The 14,104-nt window shown below is 43.7% G+C and overlaps 1 protein-coding gene across 1 annotated transcript in view; it reads left to right on the plus strand.

The window, feature by feature from the left end:
* MTDH (metadherin) overlaps positions 1-10,218 on the plus strand; it is a 54,141-nt gene extending 43,923 nt beyond the window's left edge. Inside the window, exons 10-12 of the mRNA XM_082258327.1 lie at positions 1,866-1,976; positions 2,970-3,123; positions 9,917-10,218. Of these exons, the coding sequence (XP_082114453.1) occupies positions 1,866-1,976; positions 2,970-3,123; positions 9,917-9,987 (336 nt within the window). The 3' untranslated portion in view covers positions 9,988-10,218. The remainder of the gene's footprint in view (positions 1-1,865; positions 1,977-2,969; positions 3,124-9,916) is intronic.
* The last annotated feature ends 3,886 nt before the right edge of the window (positions 10,219-14,104 follow it).

Consider the following 14,104-nt stretch of genomic DNA (forward strand, 5'->3'; position numbering starts at 1 on the left):
ATGATGGAATACAATAAATCAGCCTTATTTTTAATTGGTTTTCTCTGTGTATACTTGATATATTTTTTCTTTGTAATGATTCTTGAATTGATACATTGCCTTTAAAGTATTCATACCCCTTGACATTTTCCACATTTTGTCATGTTTTACATTTTTGGTTGTATTTTTTTTGGAATTTTATGTGATCAACACAAAGTAGCAAAGAATTGTGAAGTAAAAGGAAAATGATAAATGGTTTTCTGTATTTATTAAGTGATGTGCCTCATTTAGGCTACATTCACACCTGAGCGTAGCGTTTTACCGCGATTTTTGCGGCGTTTTTTACCGCGATTTTTACCGCGATTTTTGTGCAGGCGTTTTTAGATTGAATAGAGATCAATGGAAAACGCCTGTAATCTGCCCAAAAAGAAGCTCATGTACTTTTTTGAGCGTTGGGCGTTTTGTATACAGCGTCAAAACGCTCAGATGTGAACAGGGGCCATTGAAATGAATAGGATTTGTCTTGTTGGGCGTTTTGAGAGCTGATCCTAGAGCAGAAAAACGCCCCAAAACGCCTAGATGTGAACGGAGCCTTAAAGTTCCGTGGACCAATTAATTTTGTTGTGTTTGTGGAAATAGGGATGGAGGCGCACCGCGTATGTTCACCCGATCACAACCCAATTTTTAGCCATTATGAGAGGTAGCAGCCCGGCACAGCTTTGGCTGGTACCTGTCAAAGAAGTGACGTTTATTAATGTTTCCTCTGCATGGAGAATTCTTTAGTGGAAACGGTAGTCTACAGAAAGGGGTTAACTCTCCACAATCTACCTAAAACTGAAATCTCAGTTTTGAGTTAACCATTTGGTGACTTTAGTTAATTTCCTTTGCCAGTTGTTAGAGGAGCCATGTATCTTGCTAGCGTATGTTAAAGCTAAGCGCTAAAGAAAAATACAAACTTCACATGCAGTGAAGCTCATTGCAGCAGCCTTGCAATGTAAGTAAGGACGCCGAGAGCCTGCCAACAACCCATAGCATTAGAGGTAAGAGCCGAGTGGTGGCTACCAGGGGAACAAGGGATAAGGTAAGTAAAATGTGTTTTTTAATGGTACCCTAGACAAGATTGAGCATTTTAACCTTGGTAGTGTGGGGAAGCCCTCACTGCCAGGGTAGTTTTGAATGAGCTTTAAGTTTGATATTTAGTGTAGGGAGTGTAGGGAAGTTTGATATTTAGTGTAGATCATAATTTACACAGGAATCAGTGACAGTGTGGCATGCTGGCACATGGGCACTGGCAGAATGTGCCATGTGCAAAAGACATGCATGTAATAAATGTAGGACCTTTTTGGTAGGATTTTACAGTTCATGTATCTCTTGGGCCCCTTTCACACATACTGACCTTTCATCAGTTCAGCCACATTTTTTTGTCCTCAGTTTTTTTCAGTCAACATCAGTTTCATATCCATTTTTCGTTCCCCTTTTTGTCTTTTTCACCTGTTCTTTATTTTTTTTTTTCGTCCGATCCATTTTTTATTTTTTTTAATCGGATGAAAAATAGGGCTTCCATCTGTTCAAAAAAAAATGGATGTTGAAGGAAGCTGATGAACTGATGTAAATGAATGATCCTCCATTTACATCCATTTTTCTTTAGGAATGCATTGATGTCCGTTTTTTTTTTTTTCATCCAACGGATGGATGAAAAACGGACGAACGGTGGTCCGTATGTGTGAAGGGGTCCTTAGGGTTATTCCAAAATTTGGTATTTCAATACTTTCTTCCATTACATTCTGTGCATGCTGGTGGGCTGAGGTGGTTTCCATGACAACCGGCCTTCTGTGTTTGCCAGTCTTAACAGGGCTTGCTGAACTCATTACACTTTAATCTTTCAGGAAACAGAAGGCACAAGGGAAGCCTTGGATGATTATAAAGAGGATTCTGCCCCTTCTCCACCTTCTGTAATTATCCCATCAATCATTGGAAAAAGTAATGAACTGAAAGAGGTAAATTCATAATTAGTGAAGGCTTTGATATGGTTAAAGGAATTTCCTTTCTTATGAGTGGGAGCCACTGTTGGCTCTGAGTTGCTTTCTGGTTGCATTGTGTTAAGAGGCCAAGGGGGCCACATCAACCTCAGATTTTATTACCTTACATGGGTGTTCAGCTGATTAGCAGGGAGCCGTCTGCCATTTCACATCAGTATTTAGGGATTTATAATTTATTAGACATACATGGCATGCTGGGACAAGATATTATGGCAAAGATGAGATTTAAGAGATCCATTTTTAAGATTATCTCTCTAATATAATTATTGGTAGCCTTCAATCTGCATATGTAGGGTTGTTTTCTCTCCTGCTGGAAGTTAAAGCACAACTGTAGTCAGCCATACATGTCATTACATGAGTACCCCAATTAGCTTTAGGGAGGACAGGGATAAACAAAAAAAAAAAAAGCAAATGCAAACAAACTGTTCCATGCAAAGAAGAAGAACCTGGACATTTTTCCTGCTACTAACATGGGAGTGTTAGATTCCTGGTCCCTTCCTGTGCTCTGCGGTTCGTCCTTCTAGGCGACAGCAGATGAAACCACAGAGAGCAGCGAGGAACTGGGTGTCCAGCACTTGCATAATTATCAGAATCTGGAGATTCTTCAGCCAGCAATTTCTCTACTGCAGAGATTGGATGGGCAGCAACAGGCAACGTGAGTATCTAAGTTCCTTGCAGATAACAGTTTGATTTCAGCAAAGGGCAAAATGTTCTGTGGTTAACATGGTTTACCCTGCAAACCACCTTCACTCATAGACATCTATGGACTTAATGTATGTTGACAATCTGCTTGTTTTCTCTGCATCTTTCAGATGTACAGATCTGAACTACAAATTGGATTGGTTACATTCAATGGGAGAAAGATGTTTTAGAAAATTGTAGTTTTGTTTAAACTTCTTCCTGCAGATTTTTATTAGGTCTAACAGCGGGTCTCTTATATTCTGTACACAGACTTTGAAGGAGAAGCATGTGCATACAGTCTTGACTGAGTCTTCAATATCTACCGTGCATAACATTTCTGAGAAGAGCCCATCTCTAGTGCAGCAGCCACAAGAGGTTATCATTGCTGCTGCCAAGCAGAACATCGTGCCCCCACCATCACAAGGTAATATTGCTGTGGATAGGTAATGTTGATTGAACATCAGTTTGGGTTTCACTATACAAGGTAGTGTTATAGTTTTAAAGTAATCTAAAGCTGAACTCCAGCCTTCCATGAACTCTTAGCCTTACTCTCGGGTCACTGCACACTGAGTTTCACCGTGTACATTAGAAGCTTCAGCATGTCAGGACCCACCTCATTTCCTGTCTGGTAGACCCTCTGCATCATATGACCCTTTCTTCACCAGCATGACCTTCTCTGACCCTCTCCTTTTTTTATTTATTGGATTTAATTTAGTTCAGTCATGGAGGCTCAGCATCTCATACCAGTGTAACATAGTTAGGTTGTAAAAAGACACAAGTCCCTCTGGCTCAACCAATAAAAAACAGAAAACCCAACCATACAATCCCATATACACACTCCTATACCTTCAGTTGATCCAGAGGAAGGCGAAAAACCCCAGCAAAGCATGATCCAATTTGCTACAGCTGGGGAAAAAAATTCCTTCCTGATCCCCCCGAGAGGCAATCGAATATTCCCTGGATCAACTTTACCTAAAAATATTAGTACCCATTTATATTATGTACACCTAGGAAAGAATCCAGGCCCTTTAAAAACAATCTAGTGAGCTAGCCAGAACCACCTCTGGAGGGAGCCTATTCCACATTTTCACATCTCTTACGGTGAAGAAACCTTCCCGTATTTGGAGACGAAATCTGTTTTCCTCTAGACTTAGAGTGCCCCCTTGTCCTCTGTGTTGAACCTTAAATTTAATAACTCAACCCCAAGTTCACTATATGGACCCTTTATGTATTTATACATGTTGATCATATCCCCCCTTAATCTCCTCCTCTCAAGAGATTCTTCTCCGCTATGGATTCCCCCAGTTCTACCCCCCCTTAGTATGTATGATGCATTCATATTCTTGTAGCGTGGCAGCGGTCGGCTTGCATTCCACCGCCTCATAGGAAATGACGTAGTTGGTTTACGATTTCTGGGTAAAGCTTAGACCACAATGCATTTCGCAGTAAATGCGTCATCAGGAAGTCTGACTTGGCTAAAGTCCCCACTCTTCCTTTGGGCACCTGCTGGACTGGGATCTGTGCACTTGTGGTTGGGCCTCCACGACAGCCTTGCCATCATTGTGTGGGGGATCTGACCCTTTTTACTGTGGGGGGTTGTCCAAAACACAGTGGTTCCTAAGCCTTTTTTCCTTGCGGTATCCTTATTAGGATTATCTGCTTAAAAGGCAGACGGTCCCACTTGTAGCGGACTCATTGGTTTCCAGGTTGAATAAAGCTACCTTCATTCTGGTTGAGGAGTCCCCAGCCTTTACACATCCAGCTGATAGGAGGGCGAAGGTTCTGGCACACCATATGTTCGCTGTGGCTGGTATGGACCTTAGGCCGGTGTTTACTATTGCCCTGGTGTCCCAAACTCTGACTGAGTGGGCTAAACTTTTACCCTGGGACCTGGAGAGTAAATCGCTTCCCCCTGTCTTGTGGAGCTGGCGGATCAGTTGCTCCAGGGGCTACAGTTTATCTGTGATGCTTCTTTGGATGCAGCTCCTTTGAGTTCTAGGCTGTCTGTATCAGCAGTGGTCCTTCGGCGTATTGCAGACCAGACTTCTAAGAAGGCCTTATCGGATTTCCCCCCTTGTAGGGGATCGCCTGTTTGTAGATTCCTTGGATGACATTGTTAAGGGTATCACAGGGGGCACGAGTCATGGGATCATAGCCCTTCAGGACCTCCACTGGAGGTTCCAAGAGGACCTGGTCTGGCAAGCCACGAGCAGGCTCTTCCAGACCTGCGGACATGGCTGCCTCTGCATGATGGGGCGCCCTCCGTATCTGGGGTGGGGGGACATCTTCGCTGGTTTCCGGATCCGTGGATCTCCCTGGTACAGGACGAGGACGAAAAGGTATTCGTCAGGCAACAAGATCGTGTTCAGTCTATCCTCCCAAAAGGTTCTTGCCTTCCAACCTGCACTTGTCCCCAGATCGCTTACAGTATCTCTTTGGGGTAGTGCAAGACTTGTTTAAGTGGTGATCTGTTCCTCATGGCGCTAAACTGCTTTGTGCGGGTACAGAAGTTCCACATGAAGTCCATTCGCACGGTAGTGGCGTCCTTACATCAGGGGGTTTTCTTCTCGCTTCGATCAACATCAAGGACGCCTACCCGCACATTCTTATATGTGCCGGTCGCCAGTGCTTACCCTGTTTTGCCACGGACGAGGAGCAGTATCCGTTTCTGGCATTGACCTTTGGACTCTCCTCTGCTCCTCGGATCTTCACAACAGCGTTGGCCCCGGTGCTGGCATTGTTTGAGTCAGCGGGAGATCGTAGTACTGTGGTACTTGAGCGATCATCTTCTGCGAGCGGAGTCTCCGACTGCTCTGATGGACAAATGGAGATTACTCTGCGAATTCTGAGGGAGTTCGGTTGGATTCTGAACCTTCAGAAGTCTGCTTTGGTTCTGTCCTCAAACTGGACTATCTGGCTCTGACTCTGGACTCTGCCTCAGCCAGAGTGTTTCTTCCTCTGGAAGAACTCCAGATATTGCAGGAGGCCATTCAGCTTCTGTTGTTCAGTAGACAGTCATCCCTCAGGGCTTACATGGGGGTGCTGGGCCTGATGGTGTCCACCTTTTTGAGGCGGTCTGTTTGCACAGTTCCACACAAGATCTCTGCAAAAGAGTTTCTGGTGAAATGGGACAAGTATCCGCGAGCTCCAGAGGTGGCTTTGTTCTTTGGGGCTTCGACAGGGAAAATCCTTCTCCCCTCTACTGGATTGTTGTCGCCACGGGTGCCAGCCTGTCGGGTGGGGAGGCGTCCTCAGCACAGATGTGCTCAGGGGGTCTGGACTCAATACTGCCGATGTACTGGAACTCTGAGCGATCAGACTTGTCTGGCTCATTGGACAATTCGTCTTCAGGGGTGTCAGGTACGGATTCATTCGGACAAGGCCACGGCCTTGTTCTTTTAATCACCAAGGAGGCAAAAGTGTCCTGGCAGCTCAGTAAGTAGCCAGCATTCTAAGGTGGGCTGCTGACTCGTTCCAGACCTCTCGAACTCCTGCCATGAATCCTGTGCAGTATTGAGGCAGAAAGGATTCCGGACGTTCTAGTGGCTCCAGACTGGCCTCGCCGGTCTTGGTTCGCCGATCTGGTACAGCTGGTTTCTGATACTCCTTGGGGACTTCCTCTCAGGGAGCATCTGCTGTCCCATGGACCAATCTGCTATCCTGCGTTTTTCAATTGCTGGCTTTGATGGCTTGGCTGTTGTTAACGCCAGGTGCTGAAGCATAGAGGTTTGTCTGAGTTGGTGAACCCCTTCGCTGTTGAAAGCTAGGAAATCTACTTTGTACGTGGAAGACATACATTGTGTTGGCGTGAGTCTTTGGTTCATCCTCGCTCCTTTTCGGTGGATCGGATTTTAACCTTCTTTCAACGGGGGGTTCAACAGCAATTGTCCTTGAGTACCATCAAGGGCCAGGTATCGTGTTTGGCCACACCCCCCCCTGGTGCGTACTTTTCTTCAGGGTGTCCGACATTTGGTTCCTCCAGTGCAGGCTCCGTTGCCGCGCTGGGATTTTAATTTGGTGCTTTCAGCTCTACAGAAGCCTCCCTTTGAATATATTCAGGAGCTTTTCCTGCTTTCGCTGTCCCAGAAGTTGGCCTTTTTTAGTTGGTGGCTTTAACCTCTGCGCACAGGGTGTCTGAACTGTAGGCGTTATCCTGTTGTTCACCTTATGGTGATTCACAAGGCTAAGGTTGTACTTCCCAAGTGTCCCCCACCTCCCCCTTGTCCGTCATTCGTTCCTAAGCTGGTCTCTGACTTTGACTTTCATTTGACTGAAGACATTGTGTTGCCTTCCCTGTGTCCCAGGCCTAAACATCCAAAGGAAAATGCCTTGCATGCCTTAGATGTGGTCTGGGCAATTAGGGTGTACCTGGCAGCTACGGAGTCTTTTAGGAAGTCAGACTTTCTATTGTGCTCACGGACGGACCTCACAAAGGGTTGTTAGCTTCCTCTGAAACCATTTCCAGATGGATCAGACTTAGACGGTGGTTCAGGCCTATTCCATCAAGGGTTAGGTTCCTCCTTTCCTTGTCAAGGCGCCCTCTATTAGGGCGCCTAGTGCCTCCGTGGCTTTCCATTATGCGTCAGTGATGCAGGTTTGCAATGCTGCCACCTTTATCGTCGGTGCACACTCTTACAAAGTTTTTATATAGTGGATGTGTTGGCATCTGCAGATGCTTCTTTTGGCCGCAAGGTTTTGCAGGCTGCTGTTTAGAGAACCTGGGCCTCTTTGAGGGTGTATTGTGTTGTTTTCAGGTGAGATCCAGTTGTTTATGGTAGAGCTCTGTTACCTGATTGGCTATGGTTAGCCCTGGGATTTTTTTTCTGATGTTTTTCCCACCCTCATGTTTAAAGCGGTAGTATTCCGCTTTTTGACACTTAACTACAGGTAAGCCTATAATAAGGCTTACCTGTAAGTACAATTAATATCTCCTAAACCAGCACGGTTTAGGAGATATTTGCAGTGCATGCAGCCGCTCACGAGAGCGGCGCATGCGCTCTAAAGGTCCGGGGGGACCTTCAGTTTTCCTTGCCGGGAGCTTGCCGGAAAATCACTCTTGCACGCATGCGCGGGAGTGACGTCATTGCGGCTCCGGCCAATCACAGCCTACTCTGTATCTAGTGTTTGGTATAGGATTGTGTACATGGGATTGTTTTTTTTGTCTCCCCCCCCTCCCCCCTTTATTGGTGAAACTAGATGGACGCTTTTTTTTTTTTTTTTTTTTTTTTCCTCGACCTAACTGTATTGTTCATCATCTTTTGTAGGGAGTGTTTTTGGGGATAAATTGCAACATAGTTGTTTGTGTGTGTTTGTGTGTGTTTGTGTGTGTATGTGTGTGTATGTGTATGTGTATGTATATATATATATATATATATATATATATATATATATATATATATATATATATATATATATATATATATATATATATATATATATATTTACACACACACACACCTTGCTCAAATTTAAAGGAACGCTTTTTAATCAGGGTATAGCATCAAGTTAAACACTCCTGGGATTTTTGAACTGGTCAGTTAGGTAGCAGAAGGGGTTGTTAATCAGTTTCAGCTGCTTTGATGTTAATGAAATTAACAGGTGCATTAGATGAGAAACAATGAGACAACCTCCAAAACAGGAATGGTTTTACAGGTTGAGACCACTGACCTTTTTTTCCCTACTCGTGTGTTTTTTTTTTTTTTTACTGTTTTTCACTAGTTTTGCATTTGGATAGGGTCAGTGTCACTACTGATAGCATGAGGTGATACCTGGACCCTATAGCGGTTGCACAGGCAGTCCAACTCCTCCAGGATGGCCCATCAAGATGTGCCATTGCCAGTGTCTCCCAGCACAGTCTCAAGAGCATGGAGGAGATTTCAGGAGACGGACAGTTACTCTAGGAGAGCTGGACAGGGCTGTAGAAGGTCCTTAACCCATCAGCAGGACATTTGTGCCAGGAGTAACAGGATGAGCACTGTCAGAGCCCTACAAAATGACCTCCAGCAGGCCACTGGTGTGATTGTCTCTGACCAAACATCAGAAACAGACTTCATGAGGGTGGCCTGAGGGCCCAACATTCTCTAGTGGGCCCTGTGCTCACTGCCCGGCAATGTAGGCATTGGCATTTGCCATTGAACACCAGAATTGGCAGGTCCACCACTGGCACCCTGTGCTTTTCACAGATGAGAGCAGGTTCACCCTGAGCACATGTGACAGATGTGAAAGGGTCTGGAGAAGCCGTGGAGAACGTTATGCTGTCTGTAACATCGTTGAGCATGACTGGTTTGGTGGTGGGCTAGTGATGGTCTGGGGAGGCATACCCATGGAGGGGCACAGACCCCTACAGGCTAGACAATGGCACCCTGACTGCAATTATCAGGATGAAATCCTTGGACCCGTTGCCAGACCCTACGCTGGTGCAGTGGGCCCTTGGTTCCTCCTGGTGCACGACAATGCCCGGCCTCGTGTGATGAGAATATGCCGCCAGTTCCTGAAGGATAAAGGAATTGATACCATTGAATGGCCCCCACGCTCGCCTGACCTAAATCCAATAGAGCTCCTCTGGGACATTATGTTTCGGTTCATCCAACACTGCCAGGTTGCATCTCACTCTGCTCAGTAGCTCAGTAAAGCCCTGGTCCAGATCTGGGAGGAAATACCCCAGGGCAACATCTGTCTCATTAGGCGTGTGCCCCGACATTGTCAAGCATGCATACAAGCACATGGGGGCCATACAAACTGAGTACCATTTTGAGTTGCTGCAAAAAAATTTCAGCAAAATGGAGTAGCCGGCTGCATCATTTTTTCACTTTGATTTTCGGGGTGTCTTTGAATTCAGCCCTCTGTAGGTTGATCATTTTAATTTCCATCAAACGATGTGGCATCCTTTCATTCCTAACACATCACCCAGTCCATATCAGTATAGATATCCAGCATGATATTTTCCCCCATTGAGATCTGACGTGTTTTTGAAGTGTTCCTTTAATTTTTGTGAGCAGTGTATATAATATAAAAATATATTCAATGTCTCACAAATTACTAAATCCTAGCTGCCCGCGTTTGGTTAGTATTCAGTGCAGTCCCTATCCCTTGAGATGCTTCATTTAACACAGCTTGTTTCTCTCTGATTTTGAAAGTGTTTTCATGACTTCATGTAAAAGAGACAGCAAAGTTTCAAAATAAATTGTTTCTAATGAAACTAAAATGTGTGTTTTCAGCAAAGTCTGAAGAGAACTGGGAATCCCCTAAGCAAGTGAAAAAGAAGAAAAAAGCCAGAAGAGAAACGTGATGGCCTTTCATCACTGGAACACCTGTTCAGACGCTCTTGAAGGTGATGCTGTTTATGCAATAATTTGTGAACTTGTACAGAATTTTATAAAGAGAATTCTGCATTTTTAAAGCAACTACTGTCAACGTGACCTCCCTGAAGACAGGTGGAAGAAAACAAGGAACTCTAGGTTCACACACAAGATCAAGAACGTGGAGCAGCAACGGAAAAAAAAAAAGAAAAAAAGAAAAACACTGAAGATCCCGCATTTGCCAACTGAGAACGTTCATTTGATATACTGAAACACAAGACTTTAATTCCTGATTTTACAAAACAGTGATCTGTTTACATTCATTTTGTGCCCTACCTGGCCTCTGAGATGAACAAGCTGGGTGATTTTTTTTTTCTTGTGAAGTAACATTTCTGCTATCTCATCATGGAAACATCTTTTTATCTTGTGTCATTTCAATATCACAGGCTATTGTTATTCAGTAGCGCAGCGCATTAACCAATCACATGCAGTGCAAGAGTCATGTAATGTCTGTGTGAACCTTCAAGCACTGATCAGAAGAATGGATTGTGAACTGGTGAATGTATGAATCATTGTCATTTACATCAGGATGTCTGCTCCACTAGCATTGTCCTCCATTTTTGTATTTAGGATGTATTTTTTTAAAGAAAAGAATCCTTGTCGCCTTTGCAGGGGGCAGCTGTTTTGTGGATGGATGTAGTAATCCATGAGATTATAGCCTATAGATTCATCACAAGGCAGATGACCGATTTTTGATTGGCTGACTTAGTGTGACACACAATATGGCTGTTTCTGGTCTGTGTGCGACAGGTACTCTTTAAGGCGTGGCATTATGTGATTTGTTTGTCACTTCTTATACTGTGTTATGTTCCTAATGAATTTTTAATACTTGCACTAGCCGTAGTGTGGCTAACCAGTCGTGTTTCATGTGAGGGCCATCGGTCACAAATCCTCATAGACTTGGCCCTAAAAAAGTTGATTATGCAGCCATTTTTAATTGTTAACGTGAATTATACTGGTTTTTGTTTCTTTGGATGGGCATGGTGGCTTCAGACAGCTTTAATTGATGTTGAGACCTTCAATAATCAGGAATCCTTTTTTTTTTTTTTTTCTTTCCCTGCCTTAAACTCTCTAGTATTTAGACTTCGTTACCCGAAGTTAGTGTTTTTATAAAAAAAAATACATCTGTAGTTGTAAGAAGTATTTGCCAGCTTCAGACTATGTTGATTTAAAAAAAAAAAAAAGAAAAAAGCGTGTGGTTTTATCACCATTTGCAGGCAATGTTATTTCATTTTATTAAACTTAGTTAACTTTGTATCTATTCCTTCTTCTGCATGGTAAGTCAGACTTTGTAAATAGCCTTACCAAATGTTCTTTGAAAAATCAGCAGCAATCTAGGAAAAGGTGTGGACAAAAAAAGCCATGTAATATTGTTTCTCTTTACTGTACCTGATGGGATATAATGTGCTTATACCAGTTATAACCAATGGTACTGATCAGCAGCCTAATACTAGTCCCCTTTTTCTTCTCCCCTAAATTTAAACTTTCCTCTTCCTTCCTTCCTTCCTTCCTTCCTTCCTTCCTTTTTTTTTTTTGTACCTGAAAGGTTTACTTATTCAAATATTGAATGGGAGAAGGGTAAAATAAGCCGTTTAAAGCGACCCTGTCACCACTGGCAAAAGTAAAAACACGGCTTCCCTGTAAAAGGTTTATATTTCCAGGAAAGGTTTATACCCCCCCCCCCCCCAAGTTTCCCTTTTATTTTTATTTATTTATTTTTTTTTTCTTCCCTCTTAAGCCATCACTTAACTCTCCACCGTGCCTCTTTTGGGAGTGGAGATCAGTGAGCCAGCAATGCAGTCTGGGCATACCTCCGACCTGTCTTGCTGCCCTCCCCTTTTTGTGACATCACACCACTGTCTTATCAAGTCAGAGATGGCCCCTCCAATGTAATAGACTACATCCCCCAGGCGGCAATCTGATTTCCTGTAAAGACCCTCCGCACTCTGCAGTGAGGAAGCAAGAAGAGAAGGGTTTGGGGCACCTAGCCTTTTCTTTTTTAATCTGTGCCTGGAACCTGAGAAGTGTCAGATGACAGCGGCGCCCAGAGCTCTTCAAGACCGAAAATTTAATGCACTACAAGCTGGAATAAGTAAAACCCAACTTTTACATGGTTGGCTGCATTTAACTTTAGGTGATCACAAGATCGCTTTAATGTGGAGCCTTCGCCAAAGAACGATGTGAGCTGCCATTTTTCTGGGAGGAACCCAACAATCGCAAGGTGGAGACTGACTATTAACTGGAGTTAAAGGTGTGTTGCTCATCGTAATGAAATACTTGCTTTTAATTTCCGACTTGCACTGGAAAAAAAAAGCATCTGAAATCTGGTTATTATGAGGGAGCAACTCCAGTGTTTACTGCCCCTGAGTATTATTCAGTACTGTTTACAGATCTACCAGAGGCTTGATAGGTTTAATGTGAGTTTATACCTATAGAATGCTAGTGTTCATTGTGTGCTGGGTACAAGTCCGCCGTATTTTTTTTTTTGGGGGGGGGGTGAGGGAGGGGGAGGGGATTTCCTGATTAAATACTAATTTTTTCACAGATGTATTAAAACAAAAAAATAGAGATTTTCAGGAACATGACAAAAAGGTTAACATGTTCAAAACTTTTTTTTTTTTTGTTTAATTCAGTGATATTTCTAAGTTGATTTTGTTTAAATAAATCTTGCAAATTAAGCTTGTGTCAACAGATTCATTCTGACAACAAGGATTTCTTTATTATATTGGATTTATATAGCTCAAACAGTTTGCACGGTGCTTTAGAACATGAGGGCAGATGGTACAGTTACAATACAATTCAATACAGAAGGAATTGGAGGGCCCAGCTTGCTAGAGCTTACAATCTAAAAGGGAGGGGCAAATGCTACAAAAAGTAATCACTGTGGGAGATATTGGAAATACAGCAAATTAGAGGCGGGATTGGCTTCTCTGAAGGGGAGGGTTTTCAGAGACTGAGTAGGAGAAAGTCGGACAGATTGGGGTAGGGAATTCAAAAGATGGGAGAAGCTCGGGAGAAGTACTGGAGGTGAGTATGGGAGGTTATGAGGAAGCTAAAGAGCAGGAGGTCTTGAGATTTGGTTGATATTTTGTGACCAGGTTAGTGATGTAGCTGGGGGCCGAGTTGTGGATGGCTTTTTAAGATATTCATTTTTTTAATTTAATTTGTTGGGTGAGTGGCAACCAATGAAGGGATTGACAGAGGGTTATCAGATTCTGAATGGTTTGTAAGGTCAATGAGCCTGGCAGCAGCATTCATGATAGGCTATCCCCCGTTCAGTCTATGTAAAGGTAAGCCAATGAGGAAGGAGTTGCAGTAGTCGATGCAAGAGATGATCAGGGAGTGAATTGGGAACTTTGTGGTGTCATTGGTTATAAAGGGGGGGGGGGATTTTTAGAGATGTTGCGGACCTTGAGGGGGAAAGCTTTGGACAGTGATTGGATGTGGGGCCGAAAAGAAGGCATGCAGGGATGGGTTGATGGTTGTGCCATTGATCTTCACGGAGCAGTTGGGGGAAGTGGCACATGGGGGAGGAAATATTATGAGCTTGGTTTTGGAAAGATTGAGGAAGGGGTGTGACATCCAATTTATGTTGGTTAGTAAATTAGTGATGTATGAGGAGACTGAAGGAGTAAGTTGAGGGGTAGAGCAGTGTTTCTCAACTTCGGTCCTCAGGGCACACTAACAGGCCAGTATTACCTTGGGGAGATGTAGACTAGAATGCTGCAATCACTGAGCAGCAAATGATATCACCTCTGATGTATTTCAGTTTTCTTGCAAACCTGGCCTGTTAGTGTGCCCTGACAAACACTAGGGTAGAGAGATAGATTTTGATGATGTTCGTGTAGAAATAATCTTGGAAGCAATGGGAGGCAATCAACTTACCTAGGGAGGTGGTGTAGATCAAGATTAGGAAAGGTCCTTGTACAACGTTGGGGGACTGTGATACAGAAAGTAAGAGGAGAGGAGGAAGTAGAATTGTAAGTGACACTGAAGGTGCGGTGGGACAGGTAGTGTGAGCACCAACAAAGAGTATAGTCAGAGACC

The sequence above is a fragment of the Pelophylax lessonae genome (assembly GCF_965119305.1).
Source record: "Pelophylax lessonae genome assembly, chromosome: 5".
NCBI lineage: Eukaryota > Metazoa > Chordata > Amphibia > Anura > Ranidae > Pelophylax > Pelophylax lessonae.